Below are 17,524 nucleotides of genomic sequence, written 5' to 3'. Positions count from 1 at the left end.
TCCAGGGCTTATGAATGTGTGTTGAATTTTTTTCAAATGCTTTCTTAGCATCTAATGAAATGATCATATGGTTTTTATCTTTCAGTTTATATATATACTGGATTGATGCTTTTCTGTATATTAAACCATCCCTGCATCCATGGGATGAAGCTGACTTGATCATGATGGATGATTATTTTGATGTGTTCTTGGATTAGGTTTGCAAGAATTTTTTGAGTATCTTTTCATCGATATTCATAAGGGAGATTGGTCTGAAGTTCTCTTTCTTTGTTGAGTCTTTGTGTGGTCTAGGTATAAGAGTAATTGTGGCTTCATAGAAGGAATTCGGTAGCACTCTATCTATTTCTATTTGTGGAACAGTTTGGATAGTATTGGTATGAGGTCTTCTATGAAGGTCTGATAGAATTATGCACTGAACCCATCTGGGCCTGGGCTCTTTTTGGTTGTGAGACTTTTAATGACTGCTTCTCTTTCTTTAGGATTTATGGGGCTGTTTAAATGGTTTTTCTGTTCCTGATATAACCTTGGTACCTTGTATCTGTCTAGGAAATTGTATATTTCCTCCAGATTTCCAAGTTTTGTTGAATATAGGTTTTTGTAGTAGGATCTGATGATTTTTTGAATTTCCTCTGATTCTGTAGTTATGTCTCCCTTTTCATTTCTGATTTTGTTAATTTGGACACACTCTCTGTGTCCTCTCGTTAGTCTGGCTAAGAGTTTATCTATCTTGTTGATTTTCTCAAACAACCAACGTTTGGTTCTCTTGAATCTTTGTATGGTCCTTTTTGTTTTTACTAGGTGATTTCAGCTCTTTGTTTGATTATTTCTACTCCTCCTAGATGTATTTGCTTCTTTTTGTTCTAGAGCTTTTAGGTGTGCTGTCAAGCTGCTGATATATGCTCTCTCCTGTGTCTTTCGGCAGGCACTCAGAGCTATGAGTTTTCCTCTTAGCACAGATTTCATTGTGTCCCATAAATTTGGGTATGTTGTACCTTCATTTTCATTAAATTCTAAGAAGTCTTTAAATTCTTTCTTAATTTCGTCCTTGACTAGGTTATCATTGAGTAGAGCATTGTTCAACTTCCATGTATATGTGGGTATTCTTCCATTATTTTTATTAAAGACCAGCTTTAGCCCATGGTGGTCTGATAGGACGCATGGGATTATTTCTATCTTTCTGTATCTATTGAGGCCTCTTTTGTGAACAATTATATGGTCAATTTTAGAGAAACTCTCATGAGGTGGTAAGAAGAAGTTATATCCTTTTGTTTTAGGATAGAATGTTCTTTAAATATCTGTTTAGTCCATTTGGTTCATGACTTCTCTTAGTCTGTCTATGTCTCTGTTTAATTTCTGTTTACATGATCTGTCCATTGATGAGAGTGGGGTATTGAAATCTCCTACTATTATTGTGTGAGGTGCAACGTGTGCTTTAACTTTAGTAACGTTTCTTTTGTGTATAGAGGTGCCCTTGTATTTGGACCTTACATATTTAGGATTGAGAGTTCATCTTGGTGGATTTTTCCCTTCGTGAATATTAAATGTCCTTTTTTATCTTTTTTGATGACTTTGGGCTGAAAATTGATTTTATTTGATATTAGAATGGCTACTCTAGCTTGCTTCTTTAGATGATTTTCTTGGAAAGTTGTTGTTCAGCCTTTTACTCTGAGGTAACATCTGTCTTTGTCTCTGAGGTGTGTTTCCTGTAGGCAGCAAAATGCTGGGTCCTCATTACGTATGCAGTTTGTTAATCTGTGTCTTTTTATTGGTGAAGTGAGTCCATTGATGTTGAGAGATATTAAAGAATAGTGATTATTGTTTCCTGTTATTTCGTATTTGGAGGTGAGATTATGTTTGTGTACTTGTCTTCAGTTTCTTGCTTTTTCTAGGGTGTAACTTTCCTCCTTGTATTTGGTTTTATCATTTATTATCCTTTGTTGGGCTGGATTTGTAGAAAGATGTATACATTTGGTTTTGTCATGGAATATCTTGGCTTCTCCATCTATGTTAGTTGAGAGTTTTGCAGGATACAGTAACCTGGGCTGGCATTTGTGTTCTCTTAGGGCCTGTATGACATCTATCCAGGATCTTCTGGCTTTCATAGTCTTTGGTGCGAAGTCTGGTGTAATTCTGATAGGTCTCCCTTTATATGTTACTTGACCTTTTTCCCTTACTGTTTTTAATATTCTTTCTTTGTTTTGTGTGTTTGGTGTTTTGATTATTATGTGACGGGAAAAGTTTCCTTTCTGGTTCAATCTATTTCTAGTTCTGTAGGCTGTTTGTACGTTTATGGGCATCTCTTTCTTTAGGTTAGGGAAGTTTTCTTCTATGATTTTGTTGAAGATATTTACTGGTCCTTTGAGCTGGTGTCTTCACTCTCTTCTATACCTATTATCCTTAGGTTTGATCTTCTCCTTGTGTCCTGGATTTCCTGTATGTTTTGGGCCAGTAGCTTTTTCAGTTTTACATTATCTTTGACAGTTGTGTCGATGATTTCTATGGAATCTTCTGCTCCTGAGATTCTCTCTTTTATCTCTTGTATTCTGTTGGTGATGCTTGTATCTACAGCTCCTTTTCTCTTCCTTTTGTTTTCTATATCCAGGCTTGTCTCCTTTTGTGCTTTCTTTATTGTTTCTATTTCCATTTTCAAATCCTTTACCTGTTTGATTGTGTTTTCCTGTAATTCTTTCAGGAATTTTTCTCTTTCCTCTCTAAGAGTTTCTACTTTTTTACTTGTGTTTTCCCACATTTTTCTAAAGCAACTCTTTATGTTTTTCTTAAAGTCCTCCATCGTCATGATCGAATATGATATTAAATCTAGATCTTGCTTTTCTGGTGTGTTTGAAGATTCAGTGTTTGCTTTGGTGGGAGCTTTGGGCTCTGATGATGCCAGTCTTGGTTTCTGATGCTTGGGTTCCTGTGCTTGCCTCTCGCCATCAGGTTGTCTCTGGTATTACCTTGTTTTGCTATTTCTGGCAGTGGCTTAACTTTCCTATATTCCTGTGGGTCAGGAGTGCTGTAGACCTGCTTCCTGTTTTCTTTCAGACAATTATGGGAACAGAGTATTCTGCTTTCAGGCCTGTAGTCTTTCTTGTCTACTGGCTTTCAGTTGTTCCTGTGGGCGTGTGTCTTCATTCTACCAGGCAAGTCACTTGGAGCAGAAAAGTTGGTCTTACCTCTTGTTTCAGGCCTGAAGTCCTTCCTCAGGACTGGGTTTCAGCTCTCTGTGAGGTAGCAACCAGAAGGGCCTGCCCCTACTTCTAGGTCCCTGTGCGGAGGGTGCCCTGATGGCACTAGGTGTTTACCTCTAGAGTCAGAAATGTGGGCAGAGAGTAGTTTTCTCTGGTTTCCCCAAAGTGTCTGCCCCTCTGACACTCTAGCTCTTCCTCCCAAGGGATTTGGGTTCAGGGAGCTGTTTGACCAGGTGTCTTCAGATCTGGTCACAGTCTGTACCACAGGGCTCCTGCAGCTTGAGTGCCCCTGTCTTCCTTTTCCCAGAGGCCCGATACAGTTTCCTCTTGGGCCAGGGATGTGGACAAAGGTGGGCAGAAGTGGTGGTCTCTCGTGCCCTGCAATCTCAGGAGTGCTCACACTTCTGGGTAATCAGCTTTCTCTCCCACAGGGATTGGGAGGAAGGAGCTTTGGGACGGGATCAGTGAGGTTTGGGGTATCAACTAGAAACCAGAAGTGTCCAGTCACAGGGAAGTTTTGTCTTTGTGTGTCTTGAGTCTATCAGGCAGGTCACTTGGAGCAGAAAAGTTTGTCTTATCTCTGGTCTTTGGTCTGAAGTCTCTCCTTGGGCCTGGGTTTCAGCTCTCCATAAGGGCAGCAACCAGAAGGGCCTGCCCCTCTTTCCTTAATCAAACCTTTTACTGTTAGAATTCTTTCCTCAAATCTAGCTTCTACATTTTTTTTCAGCTACAGGTGCTTATCTGTGAGTTAAAAAGTCATCTCTAAGAACATTCCTGGTGGTTCAAATGGTTGTGATTAAGACAATTTTTTCCAAGTGCTTTGGAATTAGGAATGCTTCTGCTCTGATTTCATTATTAGTATGTTTTACTTAATTTTATTTCATTTTTTATTACTTTTTGATTTTGCAAACCAACCAGACCTTATACAAAATAGTTACATTCTTTGTAGCTCAAGTACCTCCACCAACACTTTTTAATCTTTTGTACCAAGTATTTCTTTAGTAGAGGGTTACTAGCACTTAAAAGATTATTTGCTTTGTTTCTAACTGCTTACATACTATACATATATTCCATATCTCTTGTTGAAAACTAGTCCAAGAAAAGTGATATATACTTCACAATTAAAAAAAAATGATTCAAAGGCCAGGGAAATGGCTCATCAAGTTCAGGCTTTTGATGCCAAACTGGGAGACTTGAGGTCATAACTGAATTAAATCCCTAAGTTGCATATGGTGAAAGGAGGGACCTGACCCCAAATGTCCTCTGGATTCTGGTCTGACTTTTGGCTATTTTATCATGTTCTTTTCTCTAACATCCTTCTTTATTATTCTAACCCTGCAACACTAGGTAGGAAAGAAAGACAAGGAAAGTGGGCATTGAAATCATTAGAATACTTCCTGCTAATTAGGGGCATTGAATTCCTTGGGGCGAGTCAAGCTTCACTATCAGGACACCTCCAACTAGCGAGCAGCAAACATTGAGCAGCAAGCAGCAAGCAGGAAGCAACAAATAGCAAGAAAGCAGCAAGCAGGAAGTAGCAAGCAAGCAGGAAGCAGCAAACAACAAGAAAGCAACAAGCAGGAAGTAGCAAGCAAGCAGGAAGCAGGAAGCAGCAAACAGGAAGCAGCAAGCAAACAGCAAGCAGCAGTCAGTAGTAGCAGCAGCCATCACCTCTCTCAGGGCTCTGACATTTATGTTCCCTCTAAAGTGTCCCCAGAATTCCAAATGTAAACTATTTTTAGTTGACAAAAATCATGTTACAGCCAGAGCACAAGATGAATCATAGTTAGCTGCTGTGGACAATATGAAGCAGTCCCCATATCTTACACCTCAGATTAAAAGAAAAACATTTAAGTAACATTTCTGTGCTTTTAAAAAAAACTAAATTTCTCACTATATTTCCCCTCTCTGTTTTAAGCCATTAATTGTGCTGTTTTTTTTTAATCAAGCATTTGGTACAAATTTTAAACAAAGACATTTACAATAAACTAAACACTTTTTAAATCAATGGTTAAGGTTTTGAGGAGATCTTTCCTGCTCAGTTCTAATCTTTATAAATTTTGATAGTATCCATAGGTTTTCATTTCCTGTAGAAACATAAACCAAACTGCAACCTCAAAGCAAAACTATTGCAGGTGTCCATGCTGATGTTACCACATCCTTATAGTATATAGGCTGATTTGATTCCATAGTTTTTTTCTATAACCCAGTGCCTCTGAGCTGATGTTATTCTGTTTTCATTACCATTTAGAAATTTTAAAGTTAACAAAGCATTACTTATCTGATCCCTGAGAATCTTTACTCTCCCTTTTCATTTTATAAGCATTTCTTTTAAAGCATTATTAGAGCTTTCTACAAATGCTTGTTCTGTAGGATTGTACTGTATATTTGTAATATGCTTTATATTATAGTATGCAAAGAATTTGCTGGAGAGAAGTGTGGGAGACATTGTCTTTTTTTTGTGCAGGAATCCCCATAATAGCCATTACTTCCAGTAAATGTATAACTGTAGAATTAGGCTTTTTAAAAATCAAAGTGGTTGCCCATCGAATCTTCAAATATGGGTCAATGGTATTGTGTACAAATGTTATTTTTCCAAATTCTGCAAAGTAAAAGACACCAGTCTGCCAGATTTCATTTCTTTCGGTATCCCTAGGCCTTCTTCCAGTGGCCAATGGAACTGTGGTTGTACAAAGAAAAAGTAGGATGTTTTCTTATAATTTCCTTGGCATGTTGCCAGGTTATATAGATTTTTTTCTTTAAACCTTTATTGTTAACATGGTGTTTTCATAAACATTTGAGGCTTCTACCACATTTCCTATTACTAATTGAATTTTCTCATTTCTTCATGCTGGTGTGCCTGGAAACCCTGTAGGAGGTTGAATATAGATGATATATAATGAATAGTTTCTATTTCTGATTATTTTTTGTAGTTGAATAAATAAGGTTAATTCTGAATTGTCAGGAATAAACAGCAGTTTCTATACATAGATGTTCTACATACCTTTAATCCCTCTGGCTCAAAGACAGATTCTCCTTTAGTAGACACCTTTAATCTCAAGCAAAGATATCTAATTGATGGGCTAACAAACTAACTAATCAGAGCAAGATTTGAGAGAAAGAGTCAGAGCCAGGTCATGTCCATCTCACAGGAGAATAGCCAGGAAAGAAGGGCTACTGAAGAGCAGCCCAGAGGGAGTCAGGGTAGGTCAGTTCAGTGAGTGCAGTTCAGTTGCCTTCAGACAATGCAGTGGAGTTCTGTTGAATTCAGTTGAGTGTGGTATGTTGCAATTCAGCTGAATGCAGTTGAATTTATTTGAATTTGTGCACTTTCATGCAGTTCCGTTCAGTTTGTGCTATCAGTGCACTTCAGTTGATGGAGTTCAGAGGCAGTTTTTCTACACACAGCAATTCATAGAGAAGTCAAGAGAAGCCAGTTTAAAGAACTCAGCTTGAGGAGGAGTTTTGAACCAGAAAAGTCAAGTTGAACAAGTCTGTTAGAGTTCAGAAAGCACCGAAACGGTGAGCTTACTCAGCAAAAAGCCTCTGAGACAGTTACATCTGATGAATAAAAGATAGTTTTACAGAATATAAGACGACAAAGGGTACAAATAGTTCTCCCTTCCACTTATATCTGGTTTCTGTTTCTGTGCTATTTCTGGGTTTATTAATCACCCACTGACATGAGTATGCCATTTCTTATAGGAGCCATCTTGTTACAAGTTATATAAAATTAAGCCACAATATACTTCATTGTTTCTGAAATCCTTAGTGTGCTGTGGTACTTACTGAAAAATAAATCTATATTCTTCTACATTTATGTTTACTTATGTGTACAAATCTATTATGTGCTTGTCTGCTCTCGATTCTTTGGATAACCTGTGTTGTTACTGTTGTCAAACAGTCTTGGCCTTTTTTTTCCCCCAGGAGTTTCTAGGACTTTGATTGTTTATTTTATTATCAGTTGACAAATATTTTGGTTATTTTATTCAGTTTTGAGGTTTATTTACCATATCAACTTCTATACATCTAAACATGGGCACACACCTGCAAAAGCAGGTAGTAGTATACCGCCTGCTTTTTACTGAAAACCAAAACGTTTCATAGACACTTTACTTCCTAAAGGACAGTACAAGTAGCATATTGGTTTGTTTCAATAAATGACATGCAGACATTTCATGTCATAGCATGAAAGTAAATGAGAATATACTTACCTAATATTAAGGAATAAGAGTTATGAATGATTATTAAGAATTATATCCATGTAGGCTAATGATACAAAACCAACATTTTTTTGTCCTTATATTACTGTGAGTTGTAATTTTTTGTCACATAGGCCACATCAAGTAAGCCTCCAGGGAAGAGAATCCTGTATTTATGTGATCTTTCTAAATTACCATGTTTTTACAGCACATCTTGGTCATCAGCCTCTTGAGGTGTATATAATTAGCTTCTTTTCTCCTTAATGGAAGATTCTGTGTGGCAGTTTATGTGAGAGGACACAGGGACCTTGAACAATGCCAAGATTCAGGTAAACGGAAACTTAATAATGCTTGAATTGCTTATGGTCAGATGTTAGTTTGTGATTGGAATTGCAGTGGAGATGGTTTACATTACAAAGGAATGTGTAATATATGGGAACATAGAACAAAGCAGAAAGCAGTCAGGAAAAGGAACTGGACAGCACAGGAAAATAGTCATTAAACATCAATTGATGTACGGAAAAGGCTAAGTACCTGACAGCCTTTGAGCTAGAACCACATTGTAAATGGCCTTGAGTAGTCAAACTATTTTGTTACTTTCTACTAAGTTTATGCCATAATTAACCATTCTATGCTCACTGATCATTGATTGAATGAATGAGTTAATATCCTATGAACTGACAACTAAGAAAAATAGCAGTAATGCATACAAATAAAAGGGAAAATTTGTATTTATCTCTTCATTGGCTTTTAAACATAGGTGGGAATGAACTATTCCCCTGTGAAATATTTAGTGAATATTAAATTTATCAGAAATATTCATGTTTTCCATCCCATGGAAGAATGTTATAAGTACCTGATTAGAAGTAAAATTTAACATATGACCAAGGGACCTAGTGCCAAAACAGGCATTCTGATAGTTTTAAATTTCAAAAGAAGATGGTACTTAAAATACCAAACTGTGTAATTTGTTTTCTTGTTGTTATCTGTGGTTTATAGTTGGAGTTTCAACATTCATTGGATTTTGATTAGTGATCTGAAAAGGAAGGTTTTTAAAGAGGTATGAGGTGACAGTCACATAAATATTTATTTGAAAATGATATGGAACTATTTATATCTCCCTAACTATTAAATGAATATAATATGTTCTAAACCAAATTTAAGAATTTTGGTTAGGTTTAAGGAAAACCTTGAAACAATCTGCAAAGTGAAAATACAGACAGATTTAATTGGGGGAGAAAAAAATCAGAATTCAAATATTTTTTGAAGCTTAATTTACAGTAAGCTTTCCCATATTCTTTGCCCAGTTACATCCTTGCATATTTCAAATTTCATAGTTATTACATGTACATTCTACATGATCTAGGTCTAGACATTCATTTTGTTCTTATTTTTATTTTATTGTCACTTTTTTGAAGCTTGATAATAATTTTATTAGTGTTTAGAAGAAAAAAAAATCTCAGCAAAGGCAGATTTTAAATCTCAGCAGTACTCCAGAAGAGAAAGGAGGTTTGTCTCTCTCTCTCTCTCTCTCTCTCTCTCTCTCTCTCTCTCTCTCTCTCTCTCTCTGTGTGTGTGTGTGTGTGTGTGTGTGTATGTGTGTGTGCACATGCACACACCCATAAATGAGAGAAAGTCAGAGAAAGAGAGAGAGAGAGAGAGAGAGAGAGAGAGAGAGAGAGAGGCAGAGACAGAGACACAGAGACACAGGGAGATAGACAGAGAGGTGTTAATTAAGCTAGCATGAAAATCAGGCACAGGGTGGGAAGGGAACCTTAAAGAAATAATAGGCAAGACAAAGAATTAGAGGACACATGTTTAGGACAAACATAGGGCAGAGTTTGAAATGTTAAAAGCAAAAATTACAATTTATATTTTCTATCACTTCATAATTTTACTCAATCTTTAATATTATACAATCGTATATATTTTAAGTGGTTTAAGAACATAGATTCACAACTTTTCATTTTCAGCAAACACTTATTTCCCCATTTTCTGATTCTAAACTTTTGGATGCATTAATGAGAAGACATGTAAATTCAACTGTATAGGGTCTACTGTCTGATTGAGGAATTCATCAGCGAATTAAAATTTGTATTGAGTATTAAAAGTAGACATGGTATTCCATGAGAGCAAATGCACTAATTTTACATTTGAACGTTGTTTTTTGGTCAATAAAATGATGCGAATAATGTAATGTGGTACTGAATGGGGCATAGGTATGTCATTTTGGAACATACTTTGGGCATGGCAGTGTGATGTTCTCTGCCTATTTCTATTCTTTGATACTCTTGAGTAATTATTCTCATGGGTTGGTCACTACTATGAGCAAGAGAAAGAAGAGCAAAGGCATTGATATTGTTAACGTTTATTGAGCCTCCACAAATGGAACACCTGTCTATTGAGGACATGATTGTGTCTATGAGCATGCCACCCTTATCCTGACAAATATTTACTGATTTCAGGACTGTCTTTCATGTTTCGTGTCTCTAACTTAACCAAAGTAACCACTTTAGTTTGTTTAACAGAGAAACAAAAACCAAGGTCAGGGGTTACAGTACCTTTTCTGATAGTGGAACCATTAGCTTAATCATGGGTCCTGAATGCAAAGCCCAGATGTTATCTATTATGCTGTTTCATCTCTAAATAAAAAGAACTCTACAATATGATATGATAAATTTTTCATAGAATCTTGAAGAAATACTCATACAGTATTGTGTGTGTGTTTATAATCCACATGTCTGTGAATGCTCAATGAATAAATGTTGTTCATCATAATTTTTATAAAAACTGCTACAGTGAAAATGGGAAAACATACTATGACATGATAATATTTTCTTCTGTATTTACATCCTTAATGTGAGAATTTTATATGATATGGCTATTCTATCCTAATCTTTCAAATATTTTCTCTTGTCTTTTTTTTCTACCTTATAATCTGCTCACTTCTCTTTTTGTATTGCCCTATCGAGAAAAAAAATCCAGTGTCAATACTGTGTTGCAAATCTAGTCTTGATGGTAGTATTTGAAATGTCTCCATACTTTTAAAAATATGTGTGTTAATTTACACTGTCATTAACAATTTGTAAAAATACCCTCTTCATAATTAAAAATTATGTGTATGTGTCCTTGCCCCCAAGTCTAAGCTCTATATTTGTGGAAACCTCATGGAAACAAAGAAAGAGATATCACATTCTCTGGAATTTGAATTACTTACAGCTAGAACTACTGTAATCTGCTTGGCCTGGATGTCAAGAACAAAACTAGGGTCTTTTGCAAGAATTCCAATTTGCTCTTAACTGATGAGCCACCTCTCCAGGTCCAAATATTCTTTAAAAAACATCCATTAAACTTTATTATGTTTTGAGTTTTTGATGAAATATTTTGTTATAGGTCTTAAGTAATACTTTAAAAATTAATTTGTGATTTTTTTTTGTTATTGGTTATGTTTGGAACTTGCTCACATCTCTGCTTAGTTACAATGCTATAGTTAAAATAGTTTTCACAACTTGGAGATCCTCCTTTCCTCTTATACAATTATAATGTACAGTTTCTCCCATTTTCTCCTTCAGGTACCACTACCTACAAAGCCAATGGAAGGTGTGAATCAGTCTATGGTGTCAGAGTTTGTGTTCCTGGGACTCACCAACTCTTGGGACATCCAACTATTCCTTTTTGTGTTCTCCTCCATATTTTATGTAGCAAGCATGACAGGAAACTCTCTCATTGTCTTCACTGTGGCATCTGACCCTCACTTACACTCTCCAATGTACTTTCTGCTGGCTAACCTCTCCTTCATTGACCTAGGTGTATCTTCTGTTATTTCCCCCAAGATGATTTACGATCTCTTTAGAAAGCATAAAGTAATCTCTTTTAGAGGTTGTGTCACTCAAATCTTCTTCATTCACTTCATTGGTGGTGTGGAAATGGTTTTACTCGTAGCCATGGCCTTTGACAGATATGTGGCCATATGTAAGCCTCTCCATTACCTGACCATCATGAGCCCACGGATGTGCATCTTGTTTTCAGTGGCCTCCTGGTTGGTTGGCCTTATGCATTCTCTGGTTCAACTGGCTTTTGTAGTAAGCTTACCATTCTGTGGACGAAATGTGTTGGACAGCTTCTACTGTGACTTTCCCCGGTTCATCAAACTAGCCTGTATAGACACATACAGCCTGAAATTACTGGTCTCAGTCAACAGTGGATTCATGTCTGTGGGCTCCTTCTTCATATTGACCATTTCCTATATTGTCATCATATTTACTGTTCAGAAACACTCTTCAAGTGGTTCCTCCAAAGCTCTGTCTACACTTTCAGCTCATGTTATGGTGGTTGTCTTATTCTTTGGTCCCGTGATGTTCATTTATACATGGCCTTCTTCTTTCACACACTTGGATAAATTTCTGTCTATATTTGATGCAATTGTCACTCCCTTTCTGAACCCAGTGATCTATACACTCAGGAATCAAGAAATGAAAATGGCAATGATGAGAGTACTTAATCAGATAATGGGTTACAGACAACTTATTAAACACTTGCACTCTGATCAGTCTTAACTAAATATAGATATTAATTATTAACCAATTTCTAAGAAAAATACTTTCTTGCATATTTTGATATGCTTATTTATAATTATATATTTTTCTTATACTTAGTAAGGAGTAATAAGAATTGCATTTATTTATATAGCAAAAATACAGCAGGGGCTGGAGAGATGGCTAGGTGATTAAGATCATTAACAGCTCTTCCAGGGGTCCTGAGTTCAATTCCCAGCAACCACATGGTGGTTTCCAATCATCTGTAATGATATTTGATGGTCTCTTCTGGTGTGTCTGAAGAGAGTAGCAGTGTGCCCATATAAATAAAATTAATTAATTAGAAATACAACAAATATAAATTTCTACAGAATAATATCTCACTGACAGACGCTCTTAGGCATAAAAGAGGGACTTTTTTTTTTAAATTAACTTGAGTATTTCTTATTTACATTTTGAGTGTTATTCCCTTTCCCGGTTTCCGGGCAAACATCCCCCTAATCTCTCCCCCTCCCCTTCTTGATGGGTGTTCCCCTCTCCATCCTCCCCCCATCGCCACCCTCCCCCCAACAATCTAGTTCACTGGGGGTTCAGTCTTAGCAGGACCCAGGGCTTCCCCTTCCACTGGTGCTCTTACTAGGATAGTCATTGCTTCCTATGAGGTCAGAGTCCAGGGTCAGTCCATGTATAGTCTTTAGGTAGTGGCTTAGTCCCTGGAAGCTCTGGTTGCTTGGCATTGTTGTTCATAAGGGGTCTCGAGCCCCTTCAAGCTCTTCCAGTTCTTTCTCTGATTCCTTCAATGGGGTCCTATTCTCAGTTCAGTGGTTTGCTGCTGGCATTCGCCTCTGTATTTGCTGTATTCTGGCTGTGTCTCTCAGAGGGACTGTTTTAAGGTCTTCAGGCATAGGAACAATTTTTACCCTTCTTTCCAAATAATTTTTTAAAAATTATGTGTATTTATATGCTACATGTGCACATGAAAATGCAAGTGCCCTAAAATACTTGACTACATTCATAGAGAAAAGGATGATTCAACATATGTTAATCAATAAATGTTCTTTGGTACATAAATAGTCTAAAAGTCAGTATTACATAATCATCTCTGTAAAGGCAGATGCAGCCTTTAACAAAATTTATCGCTTCATGATAAAAATCATGAATATGCTAATGTTAGAAGGAAGATATCTCAACATAATAAATGCTGTACTATGTAAATCTATATCCACCATCATACTAAATGGAGAAACATTTTTTTTTTCGGGAAAGGAGACCCAATTTATTCTGGTGTGATTGCAAATGGGTATGATCTCTGTGGAAATTAGCATAGATCTTCCTTTAAAAAAAACTGAAAATCACATATCACATAATCTAGCTTTACCACATTTGGGCCTATATACAAACAGGTTTACATCTTGCTACAGAGATACTCATCTATTTTATTGTTGGTCTATTAATAACAGCCAGAAATTGGAAACTGCTTAGATATTCATTAACTGATGAATGAATGGTGGAATGTGGTACATTTACACAGTGCTAAATACGAAGGGGTGAAGCTCAAGATAAATTGATGGAGCCAGAAATGATCCTCAGTGAGGTAACTCAGACTTCAAAAGACAAACATTGCATGTTTTATTATGTATGCAGAAGTTAGCTTTTAAGCTTTAGACACGTGTTTCAATCAGAACAACCACAGAGGTTAGGTAGCTACTAAGGTAGCAGGCCTTCCAAAGAAGAGAAATAGAACATAGTGCTATTAAGTTGAATTTTGCTTCATTATTTTCAATGTTTGTGACCTTCTTTGGTTTGAAACTTTTTCTCTTTTTCTTCCCATTTCCTTCAATCAACATTGTGTGTTCTTTCTTTTTTTTCCTTCCATTTTTCTTTATTAACTTGAGTATTTCTTATTTACATTTCGAATGTTATTCCCTTTCCCGGTTTCCGAGCCAACATCCCCCTAGTCCCTCCCCTTCCCCTTCTATATGGGTGTTCCCCTCCCCATCCTCCCCCCATTACCGCCCTCCCCCCAACAATCACGTTCACTGGGGGTTCAGTCTTAGCAGGACCAAGGGCTTCCTCTTCCACTGGTGCTCTTACTAGCCTATTCATTGCTACCTATGAGGTTGGAGCCCAGGGTCAGTCCATGTATAGTCTTTGGGTAGTGGCTTAGTCCCTGGAAGCTCTGGTTGCTTGGTATTGTTGTTCATATGGGGTCTCGAGACCCCTTCAAGCTCTTCCAGTCCTTTCTCTGATTCCTTCAACAGGGGTCCCGCTTTCAGTTCAGTGATTTGCTGCTGGCATTTGCCTCTGTATTTGCTGTATTCTGGCTGTGTCTCTCAGGAGAGATCTACATCCGGTTCCTGTCGGCCTGCACTTCTTTGCTTCATCCATCTTGTCTAATTGGGTAGCTGTATATGTATGGGCCACATGTGGGGCAGGCTCTGAATGGGTGTTTCTTCTGCCTCTGTTTTAATCTTTGCCTCCCTATTCCCTGCCAAGGGTATTCTTGTTCCCCTTTTAAAGAAGGAGTGAAGCATTCGTATTTTGATAATCCATCTTGAGTTTCTTGTGTTCTGTGCATCTAGGGCAATTCAAACATTTGGGCTAATAGCCACTTATCAATGAGTGCATAGGAGAAACATTTAAAATTTAAAATTATTTAAAATTAGAAGAATCATTCTCTCGCTGCCATTGTTCAATATAGCAATTGAATTATTAGCTAGAGCAATAAGACAATGGAAAATGAGAAAATAGACATGAAACTCTGAAGCTGTCAGAGGGAAAAGCAGATAGTTGTGTTAGTTACTTTTGTTGTGACAAAATTCAGTGACCAAAACCAGAGTTTATTTTGGCATGTAGTTTCAGGGGTGATGCTCATAACAGCAAGGAAGGTATTTCAGCAGTGTTAGATCAGGAAGCTGGCTAATCACATTTGCCAGTCCTATACACAGAGTAGCGATGTGCTGGAAGTAAGGTAAGTCTATAAACTCTCAAAAACCACCTCCGAAAATGCACTTCTGCAGCAAAGGTCTAGATTGCAAGAGTCCTCTCCAAACAGCCCCACCAAATGTTCAAATACCTGAGCCTATTGGGGGCAGGGGAGTGTTTTTCATTCAAACCACCACAGTACTATAAAATAAGGGTTTGGGAAGTATTTTCTAAATAGGACTCTGGTTTCTCAGGGAATAAAGGCAACAATCGACAAATATGTCCTTATGAAATTAAGAAGCCATAGAGCAGAGAAAAGTGTCGATTGAGTGAAGAGGTAGTCTATTACATGGGAGAAAATATTTCCCATCTGTAGATCTAATAGAATATTACTATTCAGATTACATAAAGGCAAGATTTCTATGATGAAAACAACCTAATAAAAATGGGCTATAGAATTAAATAGCAAGTTCTCAAAAGAGAAGTTGCAAATGTTAGTAAATATTTTGAAGGGTATTGATCTCTGAACACTCCATCTTCTGTAACAAGACTAGTCGCCAAGCAATGGGATTGGGACACCATCCCTGCCACAAAAAAATCTCTCCAGCCTGCAAGATGCCTTGGGGCAATGCTGGCTCAGAGCTTGTGGGAGTGACCAACCAATGACTGGTCTAATTTAAGGCCTAAACCTTAAGTGGGAGCCCATGCCTTGTATTGCCTGGAAGTCCAGGAACTACAAAATGTGGATAGATCAGAGACCTAGGGTAGAACTACATATGACTGACAAAAGGAAAAAAAAGTCAATTAAAATGATGTTTAATGATATTCTACTATGCTAATAGATTGGCACCTCTCCCGGTAATCATCAGAGAAACTCCTTCCAACAGCTGATGGAAACAGATGCAGAGACTCACAGTCCAACATCATGTAAAACACAGAGCTTCTGGAATCCTGTAGAGGATGGGGAGGAAGGATTATATATGGAAGCGGGGTCAAGAATACTAAGAGAACACAGTCCACAGAATCAAGTATGCAGAATCCCGAGGAGCTCTCAAGGACTGAAGTGGCAATCACAGAGCCTGCATGGGTCTGTGTTACAACTTCTGCCTACATGCTATGACTATTTAGCTTGGGGTTTTGTGAGATTTCTAGTAGTGGGAGTAGGGGCATCTCTTACTCTTTTGTCTGCATATGGGACTCTTTGCCTTCTGCTGGGTTGCCTCTTCCAGCCTTGATAAGAGGGTTTGTGCCTAGTCTTATTGCATTTTGTTATACCTTGTGTGGTTGACATCATAAGAGGCCTGTCCTTTTCTAAAGGGAAACAGGAGAAGTGGATCTTGAGGAGAAGAATGGATGTAGGGACTGTGAGGAGGAGAGGAGGGATGGGAAGTTGTGGTTGGGATGCATTGTATGAGAGAAGAGTAAAGGAAAAGAAAAGGAAATTTTAAAGTGTTCAACACCGCTAGCTATTAGGGAAGTGCAAATTAGAACTACTTTGAGATACCATCTCACTCCAGGCAGAATCTTTATCATCAAGCAGACAAATGACCATAACTGTTGGTGAGAATGTGAGCAAAATGGCATCTTTATTCATATTGTTGTGGTTATAGATGCAGCACTATGAAAATCAGTGTGTCCAGGGACTAAGCCACTACCTAAAGACTATACATGGACTGACCCTGGACTCTGACCCCATAGGTAGCAATGAATATCCTAGTAAGATCACCAGTGGAAGGGGAAGCCCTGGGTCCTGCTAAGACTGAACCCCCAGTGAACTAGACTATAGGGGGAGGGCGGCAATGGGGGGAGGGTTGGGAGGGGAACACCCATAAGGAAGGGGAGGGGGGAGGGGGATGTTTGCCCGGAAACCGGGAAAGGGAATAACACTTGAAATGTATATAAGAAATACTCAAGTTAATAAAAAAAAAAGAAAGAAAATCAGTGTGGTGGCATCTAAAATATACTGACTAGAGTTCATAGCACTGGATGGGACTATGTACACTACTGGGGGGGCAAAGTAATAATCCATTTCTCTTTGGCACAAACCCTGTCAGTTACCTTAGAGACCTACCTGAAAGATAAACCCTTTGGTGCAATAGTTAATGGAGTTAATATAGTCGAAGGTCATGGGAGTTAAGCAAAACACTATTTGATTGGATTTAAGACCCATTCCATGGTATGGAACCCATACCTTACATCATTAGTTATATTAAGAACCTGAGACTACATAGATTATAGACCCCATAGAAAAATCTGCTACAATTATTCTGCTAGCTAAATGTCTCTTAACAATATATGGCTATACCTATATGTTGATCAGTCCATCATTCAACTCTTATCACTGAAACATCTTTGTGCAGTAGAGTGCTTTTAACACAGATACCTACAACTGGACCACATGCACAGAGTGAGAGACTTTGGGTTACTCAGCCCTAAATGAGGTAACCTCATTATCATACCTCTCCCTTCAAGGCCCAGAGATTTAAGTGGAAGAGGAGACAGAAAGATGATAATAATCAATGGTAGATGGATGACTCTAAGGATACTGCTTGTTTGCAGACAAAGTAGGAACTCATAGGAACTACAATAGCATGCATAATATCTGCACAAGTTCAAACTAAAAATCATCCCATCAGAAACAAGTGGGCGCAAGTTTTCACACCCAAGAAGC

General features: G+C 37.7%; 1 protein-coding gene across 1 annotated transcript; it reads left to right on the top strand.

Moving 5' to 3' along the window:
- Positions 1–10,986: 10,986 nt before the first annotated feature.
- Or4f57 (olfactory receptor family 4 subfamily F member 57) lies at positions 10,987–11,949 on the top strand. The gene has a single exon (NM_001000375.1). The coding sequence runs from the start codon at positions 10,987–10,989 to the stop codon at positions 11,947–11,949; it is 963 nt and encodes a 320-aa protein (NP_001000375.1).
- The last annotated feature ends 5,575 nt before the right edge of the window (positions 11,950–17,524 follow it).

The sequence above is a fragment of the Rattus norvegicus genome, chromosome 3 (genome assembly GCF_036323735.1).
Source record: "Rattus norvegicus strain BN/NHsdMcwi chromosome 3, GRCr8, whole genome shotgun sequence".
Taxonomy (NCBI): Eukaryota; Metazoa; Chordata; class Mammalia; order Rodentia; family Muridae; genus Rattus; species Rattus norvegicus.
Note: the sequence above shows the minus strand (reverse complement) of the source record. Positions and strands in the feature narration are given on the sequence as shown.

Excerpts from the sequence above, each read along its gene's own strand:
- Or4f57 (NM_001000375.1), top strand. The coding sequence starts at position 10,987 with ATGGAAGGTGTGAATCAGTCTATGGTGTCAGAGTTTGTGTTCCTGGGA.